This window comes from Zophobas morio, unplaced genomic scaffold, assembly GCF_036711695.1.
Source record: "Zophobas morio isolate AGI-343-1 ecotype UQ-CSIRO unplaced genomic scaffold, CSIRO_AGI_Zmor_V1 ptg000024l, whole genome shotgun sequence".
Taxonomy (NCBI): Eukaryota; Metazoa; Arthropoda; class Insecta; order Coleoptera; family Tenebrionidae; genus Zophobas; species Zophobas morio.
The window spans coordinates 3899206-3922438 of record NW_026972129.1 but is presented as its reverse complement, the minus strand read 5'-3'; the positions used below and the strand labels follow the sequence as shown (position 1 = coordinate 3922438).

General features: G+C 30.8%; 1 protein-coding gene across 1 annotated transcript in view; it reads left to right on the top strand.

Annotated features, from left to right (window-relative positions):
* LOC135134802 (sperm surface protein Sp17) overlaps positions 1-22654 on the top strand; it is a 45617-nt gene extending 22963 nt beyond the window's left edge. Inside the window, exons 3-5 of the mRNA XM_064063633.1 lie at positions 1053-1316; positions 16147-16259; positions 18377-22654. Coding sequence (XP_063919703.1) covers positions 1053-1316; positions 16147-16259; positions 18377-18499 — 500 coding nt within the window. The 3' untranslated portion in view covers positions 18500-22654. The remainder of the gene's footprint in view (positions 1-1052; positions 1317-16146; positions 16260-18376) is intronic.
* The last annotated feature ends 579 nt before the right edge of the window (positions 22655-23233 follow it).

The following is a 23233-nucleotide window of genomic DNA, read 5'->3' as shown; positions in this document are numbered from 1 at the left end:
ACCTAGATTATCTACAATTTGCAGAGCGTTGTTTTGCTTTAAAATGTAACAGAAAAATAGTGTTAAATTCTATCTTAAAACTAAGTTAAACAATTTTCTCATATTTTTGTCCGAGTACCTAATACATATTTGATTGTTGTAGAAGTACACATATTTTTAATGTAGCAGACAGTTGCCAGTAAGATTTATATTATTGTTGTTATTCTTTAGATTTACATTATAAAAGTTTTCGTTTCACAGTTTTTTCTATACATGCCCTAGGTACTATTTTTTTATTTTATGGGAACACCACCTTGTTTCTTATATGGTTTTTAATATTAAAATTGTGACAAAGAGAAAACGGTTCCACCTGATATAAAACATTTCACCGAAATTACTATACTCCAATATCTATAAAATAAATATCTGATAAAAATATTCTTCGAGATTAATTGGCTGTAATAATATAGTTTTATTTTTAAAATTGCTTATACAGGATCTCTCACAGAAAATGAACGGTGCAATTTATTTTAGTGATTAAATGACAGTCAGTTTAGTGTACCTGTTCGAAAATCTGGAAACAGCATTGTTCTGACTATTCGAGTTATGTATGCATACTTATTTGATGTGTTCTCAAAATTTTATTAAGAAAGTTTCACTTTAGCCTAGCATAGCATGCTCCTTCAGATTAATAATTAATTATTAGATTATAATCTAACTTTAGACTAGTTTTTTCATGTAATTTAATTGTAGTTTATTGTGAGGATTACAAAGTTAATTAAAAATATGACTATAAATTACAATTTTACCATTAAAAATTCTAATGTATGTAGAAAATAGAACTATATCAAAACATGATTGTAGGGTATTTCGTTGAGAAAATTCCAGAGAATCTTTCCAGTGAAATTGTTAAATATTGACTCAAAAAATATACTTATAAATTTAGCTTTGTTTTAACCATTTAATAAATTCGAAACGGGGAAAGTGAGCCTGTTTCCTCAAAGTTTCTATGTAATTTACCGCCCGCATATAGAAAAGTTTAATCTACTAAAAACGTTTTTGTGTGTTCCCAGAAACTTTAAAACCGGAATCTGCTAAAACTATTACATTAACCTCGAATGGGTGTACGTTGCCAAAAGTAGAGGAATCTTCAGACAACAAAGAAATTAGCACAGACGAACTACTCAAGGATACAGATCTTGAAGTAGCTGCTGTGAAAATACAGGCAGCCTTTCGTGGTCATCAAACAAGAAAAACTATGAAACAACCTGCAAAACACGAAGAGAAGTCATCTTCGACACAAAATCTCGAGGAAGAATTCAGTTCCGAGGATAAAGGTAAGAAATAATCGAAATGAGATCTTTTAACTATATAAACTAAAGTTATCTTTTCTATTTATTCTTATATTTTTCTCTGTTATAATTTAGCAGTTTTCTGTGTATATAAACACTGTTTGTAAAACCCTAGGAATTGCATCATGCGTTTATAACTTTTTATTCATTTTCGTCAATATTATATTGGAATAGTTCCCATTTAACACCTTACAATTATCCCAACGTGCTACGTTCTTCGATGGACGTTTTGATCTATGTTTATTCACCTGCTCCTAGTTAGTTTTTTTTAATTAAGTCCGGAAAATGTATTTCACGCAGTGGCTTTTTTAGTTCTAAAAACAAATGGTAATCCCTAAGTACTAAGAAAGGAGAGTTAGCTGGATTTGGAAACAATTCCCATAAATCATATAAAACTTTCCTAATTCTTACGGACAGTGTGAAAGCTAGCATTGCATCCAGTATGGGACGGACGTGCAACTTTCCCGGCGTTTGTATACTACACGCAAACATTTAGTGTCTTTATGGCTTTCACGTACTGCCCCGTGATTTTACCAGAAAAGGTCCTTTCAGGTAGGTTATCAGTAAGCGGCTGTGACGGCCTACTGAATTATAATGGGAGTTAAATTGGTGTGTTGCCATAAACGCACTAAACGTTTGCGTGTAGTATAGCTTACGCTCAGGAAGTATAGCAATAAGGTCCATCCGACGTATCGCTGCTTGCAGGTTTTCTCGACGTTTCATGACCCCTAGAGTACGAAAAAATTGATCTCCCGTTTCCATCTGTCTGTCTGTCTGTGTCGATTTTTATTAGACGTGTAATTTCCGAAAGTACTGGGCCGATTGTTGTCAAATTGTATAAGAATGTATACTGAGAATATGATATATGATACAGATGGTTAAACGCTAACCAAAATTTGGGCAGTCATTTCCATCACCAGTGGGATGATGTCATTTCCAAAATTTACAATAGAAATTTTTTCCAATTTTACAAAATAAGATCCTCCTAAACTTATGGAGTATCAATCAGTGTTGAGTTTTCACTCAAGTCATCCAGATTTTTGAAAAAAAAAATCAAAATTGTATAACTACATTTTGTAATTTAACTTTGAAATTGAAATATATTAATTATGATGTATACAACGTCACATTTATCATTAGATCACTATCACTACCTTGCCGTAATCTTATGGAAAGCAGAAAAAAAATAAGAATATAGATTTGTTTAGCCGTTCATTTTGTGAGACATCCTCTTCAAACATCAAAACATATTATTATTAAAGATTAAAAGCAAGTCCGCATTTCAAAGAGATCATCTCTACTAAATCATCTTCCCCAATATATGGAACTGTATTTCTATTTAAAGTCTGTATTATCGGTTTTTAATTTGTCAGTCGACACTCGTATACATAGAATTGTCTGGAAAATTTAATGATAATATATTGTGTCTTATTTGAGGTAGAAAACACTTCCTTCAGTGACACCAGAGCCTCTATTAATGAGTATTCAAGTCTTCGTAGAAAACTGAGGAAACTTAATCGTTGCTGGATACATCGATTCCGAGAATTAAATTATAAGATTCGTTTCTCCGAGCTAAGTTTGACCTCTTTACAATCCGAAACCAGGGTAGAGTGATGCTGTTGTGTTTTGAGGCTTGAAAGTTACGTAACACTTTTATTGATCCGTCTCATTTCTTTATTATCAGTATTCATAAGATAAATAAAAACTTAAAAATTCTTGTCACACGAAGTACCTAAGTATTTGTCGAGTATCTACAAAGCCGTTACCTAGATTCTAATATCAAGTTGAAAGGAAAACGTTTTGTTAAATTAATAGTAAAGAGAACAATCGGAAAAAATTCTACTGTGTGAGCAAGACGAAATAAATTAAGAACAAAAAAAAAGGTTATTTTCATATATTTTTTTAAGTATTTCGTTAAAATAATAAGTACACATATGGAAAGTCAGACTAAATTTTTACAATTTTGTTATTGTATATTCATAAAAATTTTGTCTTTTGAGTTCATATTTTCAATTAAGAGTAGCATACATAAAAACTGAAAGTAAACTGGTTATCATTAAAAAATTGTAAATATATAGATAATATTGATTAATTACTGTAACATAATTTATTATAAAACGAACTACTGTATAGAAATCTTTAAAAAATTTTAAAAAATCTATTAGTGTATTAATTACAAAAACAATGGTATTTGAAGAAACCGCAAAAATTTAAAATAAAAAAACAAGAAAACGTGTATAAACCTAACATTAAATATCACTGTTAACATCTATTAAAATACATATTTGTTTATATACATACGATAAGTACAGAATTGTACTCCGCAACCATTAATCGTACAAGTTACCTCAAACCTACAAATTACTATGCAAAGAGTTGCAATTTTCGTAGGTACTAATTGGAGAAAACATCGGTGTATGCTGTGTAAACATTGCACCCTTATTTCCCCTATTCAATGTTTTGTGCTTTTTCGTAAAATACTATTACGATACCTGCATATTTCGGAGTTTCGCTAATTGTATAATAACTGTGGTTGTTTATAATTAAGATGATAACAGTTGCTTGTACAAACAATGCGCGAAATAGTATTTTAGTCCAAGAATATGAAATCATTTTAACGCGGCACTACCCGAGCTACAATAATTTATGAGCATTTAAAACGTTTCACGAACAAGTTTCACAGAAAATTGTAGGTATGCAGAACTGCATTTTCGAAAGTAAAATAATTTTAATAATAATATTTATTGTCAAACAGAGTACATCCAATGGTGACAATTTGAAAAAAAAAAAAAAACTATTCCTAATAGATTTAAGATAAAAATGAAAACAATTCTAAAGATAGCTGCATAACATCTGTATTTACATCGAGGGAGTTAATTGCTCGAGAGATATTGTCGATTATACAACAGTAAGTACCATAGTTTGTCTTATGAAAGTTTAACACAAAAGTTTCAGTACAACGACTAGCTGACCTTGGAACTCGAAACTGAAATAAATTGACCAATTCGGTGCAGTCAATTGTGTTCTTGAGCAATTTAAAACCAAAAATTATGTCACTTTTTACTTTTCTCGAGCCCAGAGTTTCTAGATTAGCTAACATTAACCTATGTTCATAAATATAGTTGTTTTTGTTCAATCCCACTTTAAAAATTAAGTAATTTACAAACTTGCGTTTAACAATTTTGTCGAATTGATTAATACTGATTTACTAATTATAATCTTCTATCTTATCACATAAATTATAACTTTTTATTTCCTCAATAAATTGTCTCTTGCTTAATTGCTCTTTAAACGTTTTGTTTTGAATGAAGGGACCTGAAAATAATCCTTTAATAAAATAATAATTAGTAGTTACTGTAGTAATACACACAACTAACTTTAAAAACAGACATATTTCTTCCTCTACTATAGTTAAAAATTTTCATTTTCTCATAGAAAAATATGACTTCAACACACTACCCACTATGTACTTCATTGATTAATTACGATTCTAATTTATTCGATTATTATAATTTTTCTCAAATGCATATGTCAACATAGTGTGTAACTAACAACAAATTATAAAATAAGTTCCAGAAGCCCAATATCCCGTTTCAAGACTAACCATATTAACAAAAGCGCCACTGACAATTAATTGGAACGGAATAAAATTAAATTAGAACTAAATAACTCTTTGAATACTACTACGCCTTAGAATTTTAAATTAAATTTATTTTGTTGCTGATTTTATTATTCATTGCCATCTTGTCAATATCCCCCTTACTGTAGTTACGACTCAATATAAGGTATAAATTTAAAACTGTATGAACATCCCCCTTTATTTGGCACATCCGACTCGTTTATTGATTGTTTGTTGCCCCATTTTAGTTCACCTGAAAGTGAATCCAATGTGCAGCTGCTTTTGAGCGTCAGTTAGAAACACTGTAAGAAAACCAATTACACCAAAATACAGTCTGCATCTTCAATAAATTTAATGTTCATCATAAATCAAAACTTACCGAATAAATAATGATCATAATAAATTTAACTAAAAAAGTATACTTTGGGAACTTGAGCAACTATTAAATTTAGACGAAAACCTATAAATATAAATTAACAAATTGATCCAAAGTTATTTAGACAGAACCTGCCTCGCCCCGGAAATATAATCAAACACATGAAGTTTCCTAGATAAATTATAAAATTTGATTTTGTAATGAAAACTTTCGACAGGTACATTGTAACACTATTAAGGACAGGACTGTATTCCCAAAATTTCGGGAAAACGAAGTAAGTCGCTCTTTATTTACCTAATAACAATAAATTTGTCCAATAATTGTTTTAATTACTCTCCATAACCAATTCTAAAAAATATGAATGGACTGATAAACCAAACAGTGAGACTCATAATATTATGCACATTTTAAACAAATTTATTCTGCAAAATTTTGCAATGATGTCATCGTTTTTGGAAGGGATGAACAGATAAGTTTTGATCAGCGATTTACCATGGTTCACGATAACCTTGCAAAATTTCAGAACATTGGGTTTACAGTCGTTTCACAATTTTGGTTATTTTTATAGATATTTAGATATCTAAAGTAAAAAATATAGGAGGATTTATGAACCACAAGTACACAATGTTTTTTTATAATTTTGCTTTAGAACAATTTAAGATGACGTAATCAAATTGTTAGTGGGGCTGATGAACAAATTTTGGTTAGCCGTTTATCATGTACCTACACGATATTTCGAGAATACATCTTAACATTTTACAACTTGTCCAGTAGTTTAGGAGATTATATGTCCAATAAAATGGCCACAGACTACTACAGATGACAACCAGACCATACAGAAACGACAGATAAACGAAAACGGGAGACCTACTTTTTCAACCTTACGGGTTATAAAACGTTGAGAAAACATGAAATTTGCCGTTCGCCAAATATACCCTATTACAATATTTCCCCAGTTTGCGTTGGGGAAAGAAAAAACGTTGGGCATATTTTTATTTCTTTTTTCTTTTTTTGTTTTAGATTACTATATTTCCAATACTTATTATAATATTATTAACTTTTAAATAATTAATTTTACAAAAACAAAAATGTATATTACCGTCGGAATTCACTAAATAAATTGCTATTTTCTGTAAAGAAGTTGATCACGCAAAATTACAGTTACAAAATGCTGACGACAATGCTTAAAACAAACTGAACTTAAAAGAACTTAAAACAAACTGAACTTAAAAGAACTAACCGCAGGTAAAGATTAATTATTCTCGTCCTAAAAGTTTACTAATAAATCACGTTAAAATATATACATGATTTTTTCAAATAAATAATTCAGATGTGCACGGTCAAAAAACTATCTCGTTTGTAGTAGACTACTAAATATGTATCGATCTTCCTAAATTATTTTTTTCCAAATGAACTGAAAGTTCAATAATACATGCAACTCTAGAGTGTGCTTTTACCAATGTACTTAGTTCAGTATTTTTTAAATTTTGTGACTCTTTTAGCACAGGCAGATCTTGCCCGTTTTAAAAGTTGAGACGTCAAAAATGATGATCGATAACACGTGTTTATTTTTCTTACTTTCGGATCTGAATTTAGGAAGAATCGGTCTTGTAACGTAAACAACATTTTATTTGCAAACGTCATATATCTGATACTTCTAGAGTCTAAGTTTCATTTCTATGACAGCGAATTTGAGCGGAATATAAGTGCTACTTATTCTCCAAAGGAGTAGGTATAAGTGGCTGTTGTAACCACGGTAACTCAGTGTAAGGCAACTTTTTAATGAAATGAGGAGACAGAACAATAGTTTTAAATATTAATCGTTTGAAAATAAAATATTGTATTTCATTCGGAGTTCAAATGACTTTATGTGGCTCGTGACTCTAGACTCGCTATCGCTCGGTGTTTAATCGTCTATACTCCGTCACAAAAAGTATCACTTAAATTCGTAACAAAATAATTATCTATTGTGAGGGCTGTGACTTCCACTAACTATACTGAAAAGTTGGGATCCTTGAAATTTGCTTACATTTTGAAGAGGCTTATAAATATAATATGTACATACAATAGCTTTTTTTCAATCGTTGTTTTCTTGAGTGACTACAACGTGATGTATTTCCATAACCTACTTCGTCTACAGCTCCGGTTTAGTTACTGAAAAATATTGTCTAAACTTATTTAAACCGAACTTTCCTCGTAATTTGATTTTGTGACTTTTTTATGATACCTCCTATAAGTTAAAATAAAGATATGTGTGGATTGTTAAACTACACACAGCTAAACATCACATGCATATGTATCAAATAAGGTTTTACTCAAGCCGGAGCGAAAGTACTATTTTCGCGCCGAAAATGCGGGCCGAAAATTGCATTTCTCTGCTTACGCAGAGAAATATTGAAACATTTTTCCTTATATTTTATTTAATTAATATTTACAATTGTATTTTATACACTGCATATGTTAAGCACTGTTATTTTTATGACAACATTATTTTCATCACTAACTGTGAAATTTCGAAGGCCGTCTTCCATGATTTTATATATATATATAATCAACTCCCATCTACCTTTCGGTGTAGGGTTACAAACTAAATAAATACATTGTAATTAAATTAATATCATTAAGTATTCCACTCTTCCCCGTGCACAAATTTACCCCACTCTTTCTTATTTCTTGCCATTTCTTTCGCTTCTATCCATGTTTTTCCTCTCTTGCGTAGACTTTTTTGTATTGTGTTGTTCCATGTCTCTTGGGGTCTTCCTCTGCTTCTTCTTCCTTGAACTTTTGCTTGCCATACTTGTCTAGCGGCTCTATCTGCATTCATTCTCTGTACATGTCCCCACCAACTTAATTGTTTGTTTTCTATTGCGTCCATCAGTTTTTTGCTTTGTAATTGTTCTCTTATTTGGCTACTTCTTATATGATCTCTTAACGTTACTCCTATGACTCGTCTTAGATATTTCATTTCGTTCGCTTCTAGTCTGCTTTTCATTTTTTGTGATAAAACCCACGTCTCGCATCCATACGTTAAAGTAGGTAGGTATATCGTTTTATATACACTCATTTTCGTTTTCTGGCTTATTTCCCTTTTGTTTATGAATGTGTTATTGATTGCGTAGTATAGTTTGTTACATTTTTCGATTCTTTCTGTAATATCTGCCTCTTGTCTCCCTGTATCGTCTATTGTTACCCCCAAATAGTTGAAATGTTTTACTTGTTCTAGCTTCCTTCCATTTATACTTATATTTATTTGTTTTGTTTGCTTACCTATTGCCATTACTTTAGTTTTTTCTACATTTATTTTCATTTTCTTTTTAGTTAGTTCTTCATCCCATATACTTAAATTCGTTTGTAAGTCTCTTTCGCTTACCGCGAATATTACTATATCGTCTGCAAATGCGCATTCGGATATGTAGACAGGTAGCATTTCCCTGTATCCTACGTGTAATCTCTTGACATTATTGCGGCAGTTCCTCATGATTTCATCGATGAATACTGTAAAGAGTGCTGGGCTCATGACGCCTCCTTGTCTCAATCCCTCATATGTCTTAAATTCTTGTGATACATTGTTATTACTTACTACATAATTTCTGGTGTTTTTATATAAGCTTTTTATTACTTTTATCAGCTTTGGGTTAACGTCCCGCTTGTTTAAGGCGTTCCATACTTCTTCTCTCGGGACTTTGTCAAATGCCTTTTCCAAATCTATATATGCTATAAAGGCTTTTTTGTTATATTCCACTGTTTTTGTTATTACTTGTTTGAGTGTAAAGATATGATCTTGTACACTCCTGCCTTTGCGGAATCCGCTTTGTGCCTCTAACAAACTGGGTTCTATCTTTTTCTTTAATTTTTCCTCCAAAATTATTTCGTAGATTTTTAATGGTATACTTAACAAGGTTATGCCTCTATAATTGTTGCATTGTTTATTATCGCCTTTTTTATGAATCGGCACTATTTGTCCTATCTCCCAATCATCAGGAATCTTCTCCTCTTTCCATAATCTATTGTACAGCTCTAACATCATTATTTTCCCCTCGCTTCCCATCTTCTTAACCATGTCTGCCGTAATCTTGTCATGTCCGGGGGACTTTCCCACTTTTATCTTTTTTATCGCCCACTCTAATTCTTCCTTTGTTATTCCATTACTTTCTTCTTCTTGGTCTTCTCTCAGTTCAGCTATGCCCCTTTTTTCTACTTTGTCTGTATTTCTCTTGTTTGCTTTAGCCCCTAATAGTTCTTGGAAATACTGCCGCCATCTTTCCATTACTTCCTCTGTTTTCGTTATTATGTTTCCATCTACTCCTTTAATAGTTTCAGCTCTTGCTGTTTTTCCTTTCCTTAGTGTCTTTAGTACTTTGTAGAAAAGTTTCTGGTTGGTTTTGCTGTTAGTTTCAAGTTTTTCTCCAAATTCTTGCCAGGCTTTGTTTTTGGCTTCCTTCACCATGTTCTTTACTATATTTCTTTGCTGCTTGTATTTGTTGTATTTTTCTTCTGTTCTTTTTGTCAGATATTCTTTCCACCTCTTCTTTTTCATTTTTATTTGGTTTTGTATTTCCTCACTCCACCATGCTGTTCTTCTGTTTTTCCTATTCATTTTGCTCACTCCACATACGTCTCTTACTGCTGTTGTCATTATTCTCTTTAATTCTTGCCACATTTGTTCGGTGGACATACTTTTCATGTTGTCTTGTCTTTTTTGTATTTCTTTGTTGATTGCTTCTTCATATTTCTCTGCTACTTCTTGTTCTTGTAATCTGTATGCTTTTAATGTTTCTTGTTGTTCGGTTCTGTTGTCGTGTTTTCCTTCATTCTCATTTTTGTTGTGTTGTTTAATTTTCCCTACTAGTAGAAAATGATCGCTGTCTATCTCTGCTCCTCTCATAACTCTTACATCTTTAATCGCCGTTCTATTACTCTTTTCAACCAATATATAGTCAATAATAGATTTTTCGTTCCTGTTTGCTACTACTCGCGTGTATTTATGTATATCTTTGTGCTCGTAGAAGGTATTGGTTATAATTAGATTATTGCTTGTGCAGTATTCTATCATTCTTTTTCCATTGTAATTTCTCGTTATTTCACCATGTCTTCCTATAACCTTTTCTGTCTCGTTCTTCCTTATTCCTACTCTTGCATTGAGATCTCCTGCTACCAATATTTCTCCCGTGCTGGCCTCTGTAACAATTGTTAAGTCCTCCCAGAATTTGTCTTTTACTTCTTTTTTCTCGTTTTCGTTCGGTCCATACGCCGCTATAACAGTGGTTTTTTGTTTCCCGATAGTTAGTTCTAAAGTTAGCAATCTTTCTGTCCATCCTTTCCAGCTTGTGATATTCTTTGCTAATTTTTTGTTTACTATACAACCTACTCCTTCTGTTGCTCTTTTATTATGTTCTACTCCCTGGTATATTAGTATGTGTCCATCTTCTGTTTTAATTTCTCCGTTTCCTTTCTTCTTCGTTTCTGTCAGTACTAGTATGTCTAAGTTTGTTTTGTTGAATTCATAAATAATCTCATTTTCCTTCCCATTCAGACTTCTTGTATTCCATACTCCCAGTTTCCATATACCATAATCTCGCCGTGTCGTTGCCCTTATCTTCTCCGTAGCCCTCTCTTTTCTTAGTTTTTTGGAGTGGTTATTATTTTACCTGTATTGTCTTCCAGGCACTTTTTCTCTTTATTCCATATGTATTTCTTTCCCTCCACAAACAGCCTCTGATATCCCATTTTTACATTTGAGTTCTTTTTCTTTTCTTCATCTCTTATTTCTTTTATTACTTTTTGTATCTGTCTTTCTCTTTCAGTAAGGTCGCTGGTGATAAATATCTTCCCACTTTGTATGTTGCTTAATTTCCACTTGTGTTCCATTACTTTCAATTTCTGTTGAAATGTTTCCATTTCTATCACGCACATTGTTCCCTTTATTCTTTTGGCTTTCTTAATTTTTGCTTCTATGTTTAGGTGTTTTATGATTTCCTCCGCTTTTGTTATAATTTCTTCCTCATTGTTATTGTTAATTTCCATCCCTGTTATTATTACGTTATTCTTTTTGTTCTCTTTTTCCATTCTTTCCATTTTATTCTCTAGTATTTCCATTTTCCCCACTTTCGTCTTTAATTCCTGTAGCTCCTCCTTTAATTCTTTATTTTCTTTTCTGATAGATTTTATTTCTTCTTTTGCTTCTTGATTTTCTTTTCTTATTTCTTTTAACTCCTTAAGTATCTCTTTCATAAACCTTTTCATTTCTGTTGGCTCTGTATCTGATGTATCTAGGCTTGTGGTCCCTTTCTTATGATTTTAGTGTGTGTGTTATTTTCCTCTTTCGCTTCCGCTATTCGTTTAGCAATCGCGAGTTTATTTTCTTTCCAATGAGTCTTCTTCCATCCACCATGTATGTAATGTACAATACTTCCTACAAAGCATGATATTAATCTTAATCTCCAACAACAATGAAGCGTCTTGGCTTACGAGTTTTTAAATCAGGTATTTGTATCATCGACACAGAATTTTTATCTTCAACGTTATCAATGGACACTCTTGTTAGTTCATCACACCCCCGCTCCTTTTACATCGATGATCAACACGACTTGAAACTTTTCGAAAACTATTTAAAATGAAATAAAAGAATACGTACATTCTTCTACCTTTAATATTAGAAATTCTTTATCTGGAGCTTCTCGAAGAAACCTTTCGATTTCAATACGTGACAAAACTCCTGATGTTTTGTTTTGATATCCGTCAGCTTATCTTTTCAACTGCGCAATTAGCTTATTAAATTTGCTAATATCAGTGTTCTTCTTTATTAATACTGTCGACTTAAGCATGGAATAAGAACTTCAGAGGATTAGAGACTTATAATTATATTTAGTTTATCCGCAAAGTGAGCCAAAAGAACGTCTTCATTAACTCCATTAACCTTCTTAATCTTGCACCAATCTTCAAAAGCTTAATAAACCCCATTGTACCTCATTTTTTATTTTTTGGATGGCTAAAGGAACCCCGTCTCAAATATTTCCTTGCAAGAAATTGCAAAAAACTTGACCACGAAAATACAAAAATGACGGATTTTGTTTATTTACCATGTTTATTTCCAAATTTTTATTTCTATGGCCTTAGAAACGAATACAACGCACCACTATATATTTATAGAAAAACAAGTTTAATTATTAAATTTAAAATTAATTTTTATTGTAATCAACGGTTTCAGAAAAAACTTAATACATGACTTGTCAGTAAAATGTCCGTACTTTATATAGAACCTTAAAATACTCGAGACGAAGTGTATCCTATTTCAATAGGGCTCCTCCTCAGTAATGATCTATTTTCCTGACTTTTATGTAAATAACTGTTTCATAATAGACCTCAGATCACCAACAGGCGGAAAGAGGAGATCAAATTTTTCATATTCCCTTACGATCATATTACCGTAGTACAATCGTATTCGAACTTATATAATTTTGTTTCTAGTGTTTGATCACGTATACTCTGTTCCAAAAAAAAAAAATATAGTTAAAAAATTGGTCGAAAGTTGGTTCGACAAAACTTCCCTCGCATTTTTGCAAGGACACGTATTTTAACTTGGATTGGTGCAGAGTAGTTCTAAAAAATAACAGTATTGTATTCCCAAAATTTTCAGGGAAAATGGACTGAACAGTTTCGAATTTAATCAATAAAATAAATTGTCTCACTCATAAATGTTTTTGAGCCACCTGTTTAAGCAAATCAAAAAAATGTGAATGCAATCATAATGGTAGAATTTATTCGGAAAAATTTTGAGATGACGTCATCAATTTTTTGGGGGGAATAAATAGATATAAATATTTTGGTTAACAATTTGCCATGCTTACAATAACTTCAAAACGTCTGCAAGATTTCAAAGTATTCAGTTTTGCAATTCTTCATTTATTCAATAAAATAAATTGACTGATTCATTAATATTTTTGAGTGACCCTGTATAAGCAAATCTAACAAATGAGTTTCTTAATTTGATCAATAAAAAATTGGTCGAAGGCTATAAGTATAATCCGACAAATCCAGGTCTTTAAAAAATTATAAAATTTGATTTTACGATTTTCGTTTTGTGCTAACCTCTGTAAAGTAAAAACCAGAGGCACAAATAACACCAATTGTCCTTCAGCAGTGGGTAATAGCAATCTGAAGCTCAAGCGTTTACTTATGTTTATACATCGAAAGAATCTCACATAGAAGTTAGTTTGATTTGAATGAGTTTGTCTTCTCAAAACAGGACTAAAATTATTAATTTAACCATTATCGAACAAAATGTTCTGAATATTATAATTCTTATTTTATCATTATTATATAAAGACGTGCGTATTCTTCACATTTTCGAGAAAATGGGGTGACTCGTTTTTAATTTGATCAATAACAAATTTGTGATGACGTCATCAACATGGATAATTTTAGTCACAGCATAAAAAAGTAGCCACAGTGTTATACCAATGCAAAAAAAAGGAAAGGGCCAAGTTCGGCATCGAACCACATGTGTAACATTCAAATCATTTTAGAATACCATTCATTAGAATGACGTCATCAAATTGTTGGTAGAGACGATTAGCCAAATTTTGGTTAGCATTTAACCATCTACATGATATTTCTAATATATATACAAAATTTGACAACAATCGGTCCAGCAGGTATAATGTCTAATAAAAATGGATACAGACAGACAGGCGGAAATGGGAGACTACTTTTTTCGTACTGTAGGGATCATGAAACGTCGAGAAAACATAAAAGTGGCCATTCGTCCGATGGACTCGATTACAGTACTTCCTTTGCTTACGCTCGGGAAGTAAAATGAATCGAGTTTAGACACTAACGACGTGGGTATTTTTAGCATCATTTTCCTTTTAATCGAAATAACCGCTTGTAGTTATAATTTTTTTATTTTGTGAAATTTTATGGGAAAGAGTACCAACAGTCAAATATAAAAATAAGTCATAGTCAAATAGTACATGTATAATAGTATAATCTAACTACTACATAACTTAAATAAAGTTCACGGTATTTTAGATAGTCAACAACTGAAGTAAAGGAAGAAAGGAAGCGAGAAACGGGGAACTATTTTTTTAACAGAATAACGATGAATAATAATGATCATAAAAATCAAAAAGATTTATCTATACCGGGTGTCTGGAAAATGGCGGATTAACTCTTCAGTACGTTATATACGGGGGTTTCGGGAGTCCCAAAAAAATAATAAAAAAAATCTTTATGATGTAGATTACGAAAAAAAAAGCACTTTTATAAAAGTAAAATTGGCAACACTGCTCACACCTAATGCGTGAATATAGTCTTTGCCATTTCTATTGAAACACCACTTGTTGATCGTAAATTTGGCAACGTTCATATTCAGACAATTGTCTAACTAAAAGCCGTTGTCAATCAACCGAAAACTGTTAGCAATTGCTAAATTTTAGGCAAAATCAACAGGTGGTGTTTCAATAGAAATGGCAAAGACTATACCTCCGGCTTACTTTCATGATTTCTTAGTAACGATGGTGACTGAAATCCACGTTCGCTTTATATCAGGCAAACATCGTTGTCAAATAGATTTTTTTCAAATTATTACAAAAACAACACAACCATATCTTTGTGCATTCTATTAACCAAAATTTGTATTACTAGTTATTGTGATAAATGATAATGCATGAGTTGTTTACTTGTTAAACGTAGCAAAAGAACCAATTTTAAAATCATTATAACTCCAAAATTTGAGAATTCTACTTTTAGTTATTCCCCTATAGGTATAGTACCAAATAGTAGAAATTGTTTAAATATCTCGTAGGTGCCCTGATGTAGTGGTGCCTTTTATTGCTTATTCCTTTACTTCTAACTGGGATGGCTCTTGCACTGGAGATGTTGACGCCTAGATACTTGTAGGTACAAAATAAATCTTTTTTTTGCCACTAGCACTTGGAACGAACAACAACGACACTATTAATTAATCTTTTTAATTTTTAATGAGAAAAAACTCTATTGGTTTACTTTTTCCTATGTGATGATCTAATTATATAAATAATATATACATATACATTTCATTTTAATTTAAACACAAATAAATTTGAATTTAAGTTTTTACTTCCCGAGCGTAAGCGAAGGAAGCATCATAATCGAGTCCGTCGACCGACTTTCTACTTTTACGTTTTCTCGTCGTTGCACAACCCCTAGAGTACGAAGAAATAGGTCTCCCGTTTCCGTCTGTCTGTCTGTCTGCCGTCTATCCGAATTTTTATTAGACAGATAACCTCCGAAACTACTGGACCGGTTTGTTGTCAAATTTTATGTTGTTATTTTATTATGAATATCATGTAGGTGCTAACTAAACTTTGTCTAATCATCCAGACCAATAAAGTGATGACGTCACTTCAAAATTGTACATGTTTTTTCTTGTCAGGCAAGCACTACTTTAATTCATTCTAATGTTAAACTTGCAATAACATTAAAACTAAACATTAACACAAGTTATTACTAGTGGTAAGTAAAAATACACAAAATTTTATAATAGTTTTTATTTACACACAATTTTACCTTGTTTTGATTTTTTTTATAGTTTCTTTTGTTTTAAATTTTATTGTTTAAATATTTTGTTGTAATTAATCTTCGTTGTTTTAAAAAAGAACAACACGACTCACATCAAATATCTATATATTTGTTATTTATTTTTTATTTATTTATTTATTCAGGATAAGTTTCGATAAAAATATGTAGGAGTTCCGAAGTTGAATTAAACAAATATTCGAATATAAAGTGTTTTTCGTTATTTTACTGTTTCTAATTAATAATTATACGATTTATTTCAGAACTATGTGATGCGGCCACAAAGATACAAGCATCGTTTCGGGGACATATGATAAGAAAACAAATGGAAAAAAAAGAAGATGAATCAGATTCTCCCAAAAACGATAAAAACGAGGTAAATACTTAGCTTTCAAATATTTTCAATATGTTACAGTCCTCAGTAATACTTTAATTAATACTGATTGAAGTTGCGATTTTATACAAAGAACTCAATAGCTAAGAATTTTAAAATTATTCTTCGCATTTCGCAATATGTAGGTACAGTCGCGGTGGTTGAAAAGCACCACACTGCATTTTGGTACATTATTTAACGAATTTCTCAGTACGCGGATCATTGATGTAAAATTTCATCCCGTTTGGAGAAACTTTTAAAAACTACCCTCAAAACAACCTTCCAGATTGAGGGTTAAAAATGCTCCAATCAGGTCAAACCTTACCACATTTGATTAATTCTCAAAATGAGATAAAAAATTTCAGCCTGTTCGAAGTAGCCCTTGACACCTACACCCCAAATAAATTTGCAGACCAGAGCTTTAAAATACGTACTTCAGTCGAGTTGAAAATTGACCTTTACTTGTAAATATCTCTACATGAGAAGTGCTGATGCAAACTTTCGGCCTATTTGGAACAACCCTAAAAAATGGTCCCTAAAACAACTTTGCAGACTGGAGCTTAAATATACTTCAACCGCGTCAAAATTGGCATTTGCTTTAACTCTGCATGAGAGGTGTGATGCAAAATTTCAACCTTTTTAAGCATTCCCTAACTGCTACCTCCAAAGCAAGCTGTTTTTGAATAGATGGAAGACACGATAAATATAAACACAGATTCGTGATTCTGAGAAAATTTTCAACAGAAAAACTCCCTTTTGCAGCTAATTAACTAAGTTTGAAGTATTGTACTAAAGTAGTGGAGGCTTCGCGATAAAAATTAAATTAAAAAATAAATATTTCAAAAATTCTTAAAAATTTCAACATAAAATGTTATACTCAGCAGAAGTTACATATTTCTCTTTAAGTCTCTTGACATCTGAATAGGTAACAATACAAACGAAAATGAAAATCAAGTTAATCGAGCATTGCTTTAATTTAAACAATTTCAATTTTTTTTAATATAAATTACATTTTTCTCCAGCGTTTGAAAAGTTTCGGCGAACATACGCACAGATTTGTGATCTTGAAAAACAACCCCTAAAACGGCATTGCAAATTGGAGCTTAAAAGTACTGTAATCGAGTTTAAACTTGACATTTGCTTATACATATATCTTACATGAGAAGTATTGATGAAAAATTTCAGCCTAATTCAAGCAATCTCTTACCATCAAAATTACCTTGGAGACTGGAGCTTTAAAATACTTTCATTAATAAGTCGAAAGTTGGCACTTGCTAATATATATTCGAAGTAATTCTTAACAATTACCCCAAAACAACTTGTCCGACTAGAGCTTAAAAATACTCCAATCAAGTCTAAACTTGACACTAAATATATGTAAAAAAAATGTTTTGGTGGCAGTTTTTAAGGGTTGCTCCGAATACATTGAAATTTTGTATAAACACTTCTACAAACAAACACCAAATTTCGCCTTGATAGAAGTAGTTATTTTAAACTCCCAGTCTGCAAAGTTGGTGTGAGGGTAGTTGTTAAGAGTTCCCGAAAAAGGTTGAAATTTTGGATCAACAGTTCCACCAATACAGATACCAAGTTTCGACTCGATTAGGGTAAGTAAGGGTTCAAGTTATTTCAGGGATCAATTTTTGACTCGAGTGGAATATTTTTAAGTCCGGGTGTGAAAGGTACAGGGTGAAATTTTGAAACGCAGTTCTAGCATTTTTATATGTTAATCTGTAGGCTCAACAGGGGTCTGCCAATTAGACAGGCCCGGCAGTAGATTATACTCAAACTCACAAGCGTTTTGCTTACGGTTAAGTTTATTTCAAACGAGATTCTATTTTATTACTTTTTTGGTATACTACTAATAAGAGTTCATTTTCCCGTTGGTTATTCGGTTTAAATACCTATATTTTCTATTTTGCGCACTTGTGTGAACCATGGTATTCCATCTTACATTTCCTTTCCATTTTTCATGATCTGCGCTTTCCTGTCCTCCTCTCTTGCTTCTGTTTTTATAAATCAGATCACTAGATTGTTGTATTAAGATATTAATCTCCAAAATGTCATGTCGTACATCTTTTTTGCAGCAATTTGTAGTAACAGATTTTTTCTTATTTTAGGAAGAAGAATTAGACATAGATCTTTCAGATCCAGAATTAAATAAGGCTGCTGTGAAAATACAAGCTTCATTTAGAGGTCACATGTCTCGCAAGGATGAAAACATAACCACTAACTCAAAATAAGTATAAATATAAACAAGTACTTGAATACTAGTTAACGTATGTACTTGTTTGTGTTCGTTAAACTTATACCAAACTACCTATTGAATTTTCTCTTGAATATTTATATAAAGTAATCGAAGAAGTTTGTTGTGATTGACAATTTAAATTATTCGTCCTATCAGTATATGAACAAGATAGACAAACGTATTCATGTCATCTAATCGTTACAGTTACTGATGGTTAGAAGTAATAGTTAAACAGATATATACTGTACTTACAAGGATAGATAACAATTATAAGTAAAATTCTTTTGGCTACTACAACAAAACCGTTTTCACAGAAGACTTTGGAAAAGGAAGAGAAAATAAGGGAAAATTATATAATATTTAATTAGTTTAATTTACCTATATAAAGATGTTAATCTGCACCATTGATATAGAAGTGCTTGCTTATAACAAATGGTCATTTAATATTTGAATTTTTTTATGTGCCAGTATCAAACTGATTTTTTTTCTTTGAATATCAAAAAACCACAAACAAAAAATGAATATAAACGTCAAATGATTTATATAATTCTGTAAATGTGAATCAGAGTAGTCTAAAAATCACTTACATCAAAGTATGAGTTCACAGTATGAAAAAGGCGACGTCGCTGTGTGGAGTTAGGTAATTACTCTAATGAGAAACTTAGACGAGTCTTCTGTTTTTGGCGATAATTTGTAAAATATTTTGTCCGAAAAGTTTTAAATTAATTATTATCAATACCTAAGATATTTAATTAACAAACCTTCAAACCAAAATTTGAGTTGCATTTACTCTTAACTTAACAGTAAGTAAATATGCTCATAAGCTAACATTTCAAAAATATAACATGACATTGAGTACGAAACACATGTTCAGTCAAGAACGCTGCATACAGTAGTTCAATCTTTCTCTCATAAGCAAATGTTGACTTTACACGATTATGATTGAAAAAATGCATTTCTTAAAATGAATTTGGTAAATTTATGTTCAAAAGATTAATTAACTGGTAACATCTGTGTGCTGCCAATCATAACAAAGTTAACAACCGCCTACCTAATAAATTAAGGTAGACATCGTAGATTAACGGCACCAATTTTTAATATTAAAATTTTATTAAAAACGACTACATATACCTTAGGTAAGAATTTGATGTTATAAAAATTTGAAAGTTGAAGTATTCATATACAATTTAATATTAAAAAATATTCATGTATTAGAGTAAATAAAAAATTACATTAATGACAAATATAAATCTACTATGCCATATAAATATTTTTCTATTTTTTATTGTACTGTGAGTGTAGTCGGGTGATCAAAGAAAGGAAAAAGATGATAGGTTAAAGCGGACATTACAAAATATAGGCACAGACAAACAGATTAATAATTTATGTTTTGTGGTGTTTGTTTCCCGTGAAATTTAGTGGGTTTCTAAGTATCTATATTACATAAGGATTAACATATTTATTTATATATTATAAGTACAAATACATATGTATATATGTACAAAATATTTTGGTTCACATAATTTGTAAAACATTTGCGAAATTATAAGAGCACATTGTTCTCCATACACTAACCAGTTGATCAAAACTCCCAAGTAAGTTTGGCTTATTCAAACGTCGTTAGAGATAAATCATCTTCGTCTTAAGTTAACTTAAATTAACATCGTTTAAAATGCAGTTAACCGTTGTAAACTTCATTATAGTTAAACATTTGCCTTAGGAGTAAGGGCATAAAAATTGGTCATTGTTTTTAAGTGTATTAATTTAAGTTAGCGATGTTACAGTTTTACGAAACTATATTGCAATTTTTGGAAAGATTAACTAGTGTACCTACAGAAAATAATGGCTTCAGTTCTTATAGTATTCAAAGTTTTCGAAATTCTGGTTAACACTGAATAAAAATAACAAAATGTTACGTTAAATATAAGTAAATTTTATTGTAGGAAAAACCTCTTGAAAGTCTTACTCAATTACTGGAGCTGTAACTATCATGGTTTGCCAAAGATAAGTATGGACTGTGATTATAAGCAAACAAATTTTGTCTTTTTAATTTTTCGTTCCATACTTAACTTTGACAAAGTTAGTAGTACTATATGAACAGAAAAGTCGTCTAGGAACCATTGAAATTTAATATAACAATAAAATATGTTGCGTGACTTAATAAACAACTTTCTTTTCCATTCATATGGTATTTTATGACTACCAGTTGCTTTTTTTGTTGAGATTTTTATTATGTCACATACAGTAAATTTTATGCAGTAAAATAAGTGCACGGAAATATAAGTGTTAATAAAAAACGTAATTTTATTTAAAAAAAACAATGGCTACTTTTACGTTAAAAGTATATATTTTTGTGTCAATTATATTTCATGTATAAATATAATGGGTTTTGGAATAAGCAATCATTAATTAAAAAAGCACTCTGTATATATGATGTTCTCTGAAAAGTTTAATAGGTATTAGAATACTACTTCGTCATTTACAAATTAGCAAAAAAATTAGTTAGATGAGCAAATTCTTTATTTTATTTATGTTTGTATACATTCTGACATGTTGATTTATAAGTATTTGCATGTATATTTTTAATTAATCTGTTGGAACTTAACTTCTATCAACAAAATTTTGGAAGATTTCACACATAATTATTTTATTAAAGATCCCCCAACACCAAACCCTGTACTCGCCGAAAAAGCTAGAAAATTGGGTCAATTTTGTATGTAACTATACCGTGAAGATGTTGCTTACTCAAACGCGAGATCAAATTTTTGACCAGTTAACTGGTCTTTTGAGTGATATTAAACGTTTAAAACTTTTTAGGGACTTTACAATCAAATTAATACTCCATTCATGTTATTTATGGGAAATTGTCAGTAACTCATCATGAGTCACCAGTATCTAAAAGGTAGGTAATGAATCTTTAACAAAATAAAACGGCTTTTATTTTATGTGCTTTAAAAATAAGCTAACCACACAAATTGAATCAATTTATATTATAAAAAAAAAAAAAATACAAAGACTTGTGATGACTGTACCTACAGATATAAAACATCGTCTGTTATTTATCTCATTAATTTTGTTGGTGTTAAAATATCACCAAGATTCCTATACAATGATGTCAATTGGTGCATTACTGTTTATTTAAGTACCTATTAAAATTTCTGAAATATAAAGTTTGATTGGTTAATAAACTGGATTTGTTTTGATCATGTTTCTTTTTTCATTCGAAAGTTAAACTATACGTTTAGCCATCGTTTTTTTAAGTCAACATGTTGGGTAAAATCTCAAGTATGATATTTGATGCTGAAATTTGTGTTCTATTTGTCATTTATTTTTAATATGATCAAATCTGGAATTGATCACTTGAATGATAGAATTGGGAAGCAGCTATAATGTGACGTGAAAGGAATACCGTAATCTATTTAATCAATGAAGTGTTCGAAAAAAAAAAACATTTACTAAATTGTATGTGCACTGTTCGTTATTGCAATTATTTTGTTGATGTTTATCAAAAGCTTTTAAATTAGTAAAATATGGGGTGTGTGTATTGGTGATATTAATTTTACTTTAACATAAAACATTAGTTATTTAACTAAAATGTTTTCCTTGTTTTAAGATTGTTTTTCAATAAAATCACCAACGCATCAACCACTAGCAGAGTATTATTAACTACGTAATATAAAACATATGTATTAACAAGTTGCTGTAGGTCTTAGATTTTAGAAGATATGCTGATGTATAGGTTTATTTTCCATAATTACGTTTGTGAAATAACAATCAGTAGCTACCATAGTAACAGACCCTATTTAGACATTTAATTATATAGATATAAGTGATACTGATAAAATACGTTTTCATACTCTTTTGATTACCTTGGAAAAATATGTTTGCTACTAATGTAAATACGAGGTTTCCCTGAATGTTTTCTCAAAATTGCGGTGCAGCCTAGAGTTATTTCAAATACTGTCTGTCACATGTTGAAAATTAAAATTAGTGTCTGTCAGTGACCAAGAGGTACGACTTTGAATTCATAATTTCAAAAACAATAAATACATACATAAACAAATTTAGCAAAACCTAATTTAAACAATTTTCCTATGACTGAAAAAACCAAACCATTTAGTTACACACACAATCGAATCTCGCGTCATTTGCTATCGGAAAAAAAATATGCAGTGCGTCCTAACAAATTCTTAGTTTTTCATATAACTTGCTTTACTGAAATACTGATTTTATAGAACGACAAAAAGACAAACCTAATTTTATAAAACAAGAAACAACTGCAAAAATTAGTTAACTATGATTGTAATACCTTCGAGTCGGTTAAAAAATGAAAGTTTTCTTTATCTTGTGTTAATTCTATGACTCTGTAACTTTTCCTGCTTTTCGTGAACAACATTTTCAAATAATATTAAACTGATAAATTCCACAAAACTTTGTTATTCAACAAGAGTGTCCTAAAACATTTTTTTTTGTTATGAATGTGGGTCAACTATATATTTTAGATACGAAAATTGTATATGATTTTTTTTCTTTGAATTTTTATATGTACGTTTTTGACATTGTCAATTTTTACCTCATATCCACAATATAATTTATTCGGGGAGAACTCTGACATTTCTGAAAGGCAGTTGGCTTTAATAAAGATGGCTTTTGAGAAGAAACAGTGTATAACGAAGTTACAATAGTTTACACTGAGACATTATCAGAGACCTGCGTAGTGTATATTTTT